The sequence below is a fragment of the Tachysurus vachellii genome, chromosome 22, assembly GCF_030014155.1.
Source record: "Tachysurus vachellii isolate PV-2020 chromosome 22, HZAU_Pvac_v1, whole genome shotgun sequence".
In the NCBI taxonomy this organism is placed as follows: Eukaryota; Metazoa; Chordata; class Actinopteri; order Siluriformes; family Bagridae; genus Tachysurus; species Tachysurus vachellii.
This window is the reverse complement of record NC_083481.1, coordinates 7,268,977-7,276,164: the sequence shown is the minus strand read 5'-3', so window position 1 is coordinate 7,276,164 and position 7,188 is coordinate 7,268,977. Positions and strand designations below refer to the sequence as shown.

Sequence of the window (7,188 nt, the reverse complement as noted above, 5' to 3'; positions counted from 1 at the left end):
CTACCACTTTATGTTCATGTTCATGCTCTACCACTTTATGTTCATGCTCTGTATTTATTGGTATGTGGAAGGTGGATGGAGTGTTTTTTCCAGCACACAACCATAAACCTACTGAACTCTAAACTACACTGCTGTCTGTAAATATATTGCACATTGCAGTTCCGCTCCACAATATACATTCTGTTACAGCTTTTCTACCAGATATAATTGTATATAACTTTACATTCATTGCTTACACTAGTTTAAATCCATTTATGTATATTAGCTCTCCAGACACTATATATTTACTGGTTACTGTTGTATATACAATGTACATAATGCCCAAATTTGCACTGCATATATAATTCTATTATATCTTACACATATTATACTGTCTATACAACTGGCACATATTCTTATGCACATACTTCCTGCCATAGCTTTATTTATTGTTGTACATATATTTACATATTCATCTGCACTTTTTTATTTGCACATTTTCTATGATGTTCCTGCGCTTTGCAATGACAAAGTTTTATCTAACTTCCCTTCCCTTCCCCTCCCTCCATCCATCCATCCATCCATCCATCCATCTATCTATGGACCAGTATTGGTATGCAGGGAACCATTTGTGATGATTGTCAACTTTATTAATCACTCACCATAGTGCAACTTTGGGGAGTAGAAAGGCATTTCAGTGCTAGCCCACTGGTTAAGATGGTACAGTATAGTGAATCAGAAAGAACTGAAAAGAAGATCCTTGCCAAGCTGCCACTTCTGAGCTCTAAATCAAGGCCCCACAAATGCTCAGCTGTATAAATGAGATAAATTCAAGTTGCTCTGGATAAGTGTGTTTGCCAAATCCCATAAATATAAATACAAGCTTAGAATACACAACATGCCGACACTTGAGACAGAGAGGCGCCAACAGCAGGAAACCACATCAGGTTACAATACAGGTCCTGATAGCCAATAACTGGAATCTGAGTCTACAGTGGGCACAAATTCACCAAACCTGGAACGCTGGAAAAGTATAGGTGATGTTCCTTTATAGTCTTCTTTATTCTAACACCTCCAGCTTTATATATTGATCCTTTTGTTGTGAATTTGGTGCTTCTAATCTGAAAATAGTTTCAATTAGTGTGATTTCTTGAGTTTCTGGCTATTCTTAAAGATTTTAGTTTTTCAAAAGAGTTTAAAATAGGGTTAGGGTTACCCTAAACTTTGGATGTAAATAATCGAAGGCTATAATCCCAAGCTTGAGTCTGTAATTCTATATAGTTGTCTACCAAATGATCTTATAACATACTATTATATACCAATTAATTTGCACCCAGTGTTGATGGGATTCACAGTCCACCTCAACATGAATGAAAGATGACATTAACATAGGTTTAACACTCAGAAGAAACAACTGTACATAAAAACCATCAGGCATACATTCCTAGCACACATTACTGTATACAGTTCTTGAACATTATTCAGCATTATGTACTATGCTTATATACAATGTCCCAGAGAACAAAATCTGGCCATTAAACCACTGAGCAATGATGTCTCACCAGATCTACATTTTCCTGGTCCAAACTCCAAATGCCATACATACAATAAAATAAAAACAGGATAAACAGAAAGACAGACAGGTAAATAAATAAGATTATAGTTGGGCCCTTTTGGTTCCCAGTTCACTTGCTACCGCCACAAGTGGTGGTTATGTTCTCAACCCATATTTGGCCTGGAATCATCTGCTATCTGAGGAGAAGTTAAAACTCATTTAAAATGTCCTCTGATGGTGTCAACTGTTTGCACATACTCACGTACGTCACATATGAGGAAGTTAGTGTTGACATCTATGGAATCTATAGTCAGTCCTAAATTAAGACTGATCCTCAAACAGTACAGCTTTGTTTCTGCAGGTGCTGGACAAAAGCCACGATGAGGAATACAAATCAGAAAATGCTGCCTGACTACTGTTATCACAACTGTCAGCGTCATGTTACTATAAACCAATCCAAAGTGTCTGCAGTTTAAACAGGCAAGTTGCATAAATAGGGCACAAGATCCCCAAGATAACCTTTGTGCTAGTTGGAATACAATATACACAAACAAAGAACTATGAGAGGAGAGAAATGTTGCATTAAAGACAGGATCCATTAGTTTATTTTTTTCTTAAAAAAAAAACAACTGCTGGGATAATGAATATTCAACCAGTTAATATTGTTAAATATTAGTTAAATGAGTATTCACAGGACTGATATCTGAAATCATATGTAAGGATGAAATTACTCCTAGGAAATGGACACACATGAAAGAGCGATATTAACTATATATCTACTCTATCTTCAGGGTCTATATTAAAACTTTCAATCAAAAAGAGATGCAACTTCCAGAAAGTTCATTAAGATCTACACAGCATTCTCTCACAAATGAGAAGAAAGGGAAAGTAACAAACTCCATGTACTCTCATTACAATATTTTAGCCTATGGTTCACTTTAAGAATATTTTGAGAATTAAATCACTCACTCACTCATTTTCTACCACTTATCCGAACTACCTCGGGTCACGGGGAGCCTGTGCCTATCTCAGGTGTCATCGGGCATCAAGGCAGGATACACCCTGGACGGAGTGCCAACCCATCGCAGGGCACACACACACACTCATTCACTCACGCAATCACACACTACGGACAATTTTCCAGAGATGCCAATCAACCTACTGTACCATGCATGTCTTTGGACTGGGGAGGAAACCGGAGTACCCGGAGGAAACCCCAGAGGCACAGGGAGAACATGCAAACTCCACACACACAAGGTGGAGGCGGGAATCGAACCCCCAACCCTGGAGGTGTGAGGCAAATGTGCTAACCACTAAGCCACCGTGCCCCCAGAATTCAATTATAGTACTTTTATATTTATGTGTGATTTTTTCAAATAAAATATTTTATTTTGTTACACACTGATCCAGAATAAAATATGAATGCGTCTAACCTCAGAAGATTGCAAAATAAAATGAATTAAAATAAATATCTACACTTCAGGTGCCAACTGCTTAGTCAGCAGCAGCAATGTCTGAGACAGTGCAGGAACATGAGTAGTTTAATTGAATCTGTCCAGTTAATTTGTTTATACTGATTGGTATGACCACTAAGTCGATTTCCACTCTGCTGACAGGATGGAACATCAGTATATTAGTAAAAGGGGATAAGCTACATCCTTATTTCAGTTAGCAGGCATGTTGTATGCTGTACACAAGTTGGTATAGCAAGTAATGGACACAATTATGACTTGCCAGGTTTTTTCCTTTTTTATTAATATTTTTTCATTATAAAATGTTGTCACCAGCACAGTCTTTGACTATGAATATCATCATATTTTTTCAGCCAAACCAAAATAAACCCAAGTTACAATTCTCTTTAACCATTGTGCTTGGAACTGCACTCAAGGGAACAATGGGAGAGAGGGTCATATAAAAATACTATACAGAGAATAGAATTTTAAATATTACGCACTTTAAAAATACACAATATCAATGCATACATTAATCAGAATCCAAAAATGCATAGGGATGAATACAGTTAGAGCTTTAGAAAGCTTTTGTAAAATTCTCAAAGCCTACCTTTGGGGGCTTTAATATTGCATGTATAAAACTTTCTCATGAATTTTTTTAGGGTTTGTGAACATCACATTTAATACTTACATGGAACACTGTCAAGGAGAGAAAAGGTAAAAATGATGTCCCAGGTCTAAATACTGGTCTAAGCCTTAGTAAAACCAGACGTTTTAATATTCGGCTTTTTCTATGTGAAAAATCTATAGCTGAATCCTCACCCATTGTCAATAGTTTTATAAGACTGGATAAAGGAGTGACATTGGGTGGGACAGTTGTGAACAGAGCCATGGATTGTTCCAGTGTGAATTCACCAGAGTCTCTGAGAACAATGAGTGCTTTCTGTTTTTATTAGAAATAGATCTTGCTTGTGCTTTCCAGCATGGTCATTAGGACTGCAAAGAAGGCAGGAAATAATTCCACCGAATACTGAAATAATTCCAGAAAATAAACTGCTATGGCAACAGGAATGATTTTTAGAGTCAGTCCCCATAAAGGATGCCATGATTTTAAGGGCAAATAAACAGTATGAAAGTTCTGCCCAAAATCCAGACGCTGTTGCATTTTGCAAATTCAGTCGATCATTTACCTAATTCTTTTTTAATTTAATTTTTTATTTTTATTGTTTTTTTTTTTAAGTGGAGGTTATTGTATGGTATGGAAACAAATTGTTTTTTAATGCACTAGCTGCCAATCCCTAGTCCACACCAGATCACTTACTGTTGTTTGACTCTTGTAAATGAAACAGGCTTCAAATAAAACTAAACCCAAAGGTTTGATCTTTCCAAATGTGACTTGGCTACACACAGATTTATGAGACCTTTTCAGGAAGGTGAGATAAAAATAACTTGAGCAAAATGTCTGAGATGTTTGGCAAGCTTCATCAGTTATAGCATGAGTTGCCTACAAAGCTCACTGCAAAAGAAAGCAATGTGCCCTTGAGTCCTGAACACACATGGTGAAGGGCGAAGTTGTTAAAGTTACAGAGCCTCGAACGTATTAACCCCAACCCCTTGCACTTTTCCACATTTTCTAATCTTACAACCTGAAACTGAAATGGATTTATATGGAATTATATTCCACAAATGTATATAAAATACATTGCAAAATTATTAACTAATAAAAATGTCAAACTGCATCAGAATGCATCAGTAGTGTTGCTGGAAAAACAATAAATTAACATAACATAAAAATAATAAAATATGACAATTATTTAAATTGGGTCCTATTTAAATGTCTGTGCAAATAATATCACATGATCTCAAAATTCACAGTCTATTAGAGAACACATGAAAATAAAAAGCATTATAAAGCCAATTAAATATTCCATCAACAATCAGTGTTTGATCAGTGACCATGTAAAAATAGCATTAGTCAGTGAAGTAAACATCTAGTAAGAGATGAACATAAAGTTAAGATCTCTAGGAGCTGAAGAGTTCTACGGCTAAGATAGTTCACAAGGCTGTAGAAGCTGTTCACAAGGCATCTATCCCCAGTCTACAAAGCTGGGCTTCACAGAAGAACACAGAAGACTATAAAAATTTTTAAAACTAAAAGACATTGCAGTGCAAAATTGAACTTCTTGGTCTTGGTACATAGTGTTATTTTTGGGAGGAAACCAACAACGCTCATCACTATGAAAAAAAAAACATCTTCACAGCTGAAGCATGGTGGTGGTAGCGTCTTATTTTCAGCATGTCATAATGATCTGGAAATAGAACTTGCAAATTTGAAGAAAAATGGGCAAAAATAATCAAATAAACTAAAATAAACGCAGGATCCAGATGTATAACATTGTATTGTTGTATATAATCATATAAAATGTCTGCTTTTTTGTTTAAAAAAGCATCTCACAATGAAAATTATGTTGCACCTTCATCAAATAAATTGTAAAAATCCCATATTTTAAAAATTCAACGTAAATCCATTTTAATTCCAGGATGAATTGTACACTAGAAAATGTGGAAAGGTTTAAATGCATGAGCATAAAAGTCATTCCCAGTATCAAATCTAAGAGCAAACACTAGCATGGACTGGTGTGTGTGTGTGTGTATGTGTGTGTGAGTGTGTGCTAATTACATAAATTTGTGCAATACTCAATGCTTGTCAAGGTGTGTAAGTTTGTAGATGTAAGAAATGAATTTCCTTCTTGTACAAACAGAACCCAATATTCATACTCTGTCAAATAAAGGAATAGTGTGTCATGTCAGAGCTTTGTTCAGAACTCAAACAGCCCCTTTATTAGGTTTCAATTTATCCAGAACACTGCAATAGGAGTCCTCTTATGCATTGTGTTTTCCACTCTTTCAGTTAGGGTATTAGTGGGCAAAAAAGAATGACTTGAACACTGTGATGGGGTGGGGTGGTGGTGGGGGCACCAACCATGTGAGAGAGCCAATTCTAGGGCTGGACTTGGCCTGGCAATGGCAAACATATTTTGAATCTTACGTAACCAGCCCACATTTACTCAGCCTTTGGCTTGATAGTGGAAAAATACAGTGTTTAATGAAAGCTTTATGAAGGGCATGTTCTTTTCTACATTAGGATGGCCACTATGAAAAGACTACAAAGGTGTACATTATACACAATGGTGAAAAGTTTGACCTTCATCCAGTATCATTTCTTTTTTATGCCGTTGGAGAAGAAGTACTGTAGCTCTTTGTTTTCGGTGCAAACAAGAAGACTCTGTAAGTGTTGGACAAGGTCATTCACACTTCCTGTTCTATTTCAATCATACTGTACAGTAGTTCTGTTAAAAAAAAACGAAAAAAAACTTTAGCACAGGTCATTGTTTATGTTTTACTGAAAACCTGTCACATCGATTGAACATACGGTCCAAGGTTCAGAGTGTTTTGAATGGCATGTAGAGCAGTTCCTGGAGAATCTGTGTTTCAGGGAATCTGTGGATTAACTGCCAGGTTAGTGTGCTGTCACAGTTCCATGGTGCTCTTGCTGTGCTCTCGGCTGTGTGTCAAAGAAGCTGAACGTGAATGGCAGTCGAGAGATTGACCAACACCAGGCTGAGTTAATGGATTTCTGCTAATAACAAGCTCCAGTTTATCTCCAGCTTCTGTGATAAGAGGCACAGCTAAGCAGCAGTCAAAATCTCGTGTCCTCACATGATTGACCTGGGAATCACAGCAATTATTTTACTTATTGCATAGCACTGCAAAAACCATTTAATTATTAAAGCATGACTCTTTCTTTGTTTCCTTTATAGTTACATTTACATTTATAGAACATCTGCAAAACAACTTCCTGTTATCACATATAAGTCAGCACACAGATATTATATATATATATATATATATATATATATATATATATATATATTTTATGCAGTAAGAAATAAAGCCAAGTTAAATCATGTCAGATCATTTCCCACCTTTAAAGTGACATAGCAACAAACAAAATTCAAGTGAATAACAAATAGATACATTTTAGGAATAAATCCTCTTGCCATTTGACAGACCTGGAACATTTTTATAAGGAAGAATCGAATAAAAGGAACAAATCATGATGTATGATATGCTAAGTTGGTAAACTCTTTCTCAAAAAAACAACAACAACAAAAAAAACATTGATTGCGGTATATCCAACAA

General features: G+C 36.0%; 1 protein-coding gene across 1 annotated transcript in view; it reads right to left on the bottom strand.

Annotated features, from left to right (window-relative positions):
• Positions 1-3,638: 3,638 nt before the first annotated feature.
• The window catches only part of grip2b (glutamate receptor interacting protein 2b), a 69,227-nt gene continuing 65,677 nt past the window's right edge, over positions 3,639-7,188 (bottom strand). Inside the window, exon 24 of the mRNA XM_060857635.1 lies at positions 3,639-6,714. Within this exon, the coding sequence (XP_060713618.1) occupies positions 6,517-6,714 (198 nt within the window). The 3' untranslated portion in view covers positions 3,639-6,516. The remainder of the gene's footprint in view (positions 6,715-7,188) is intronic.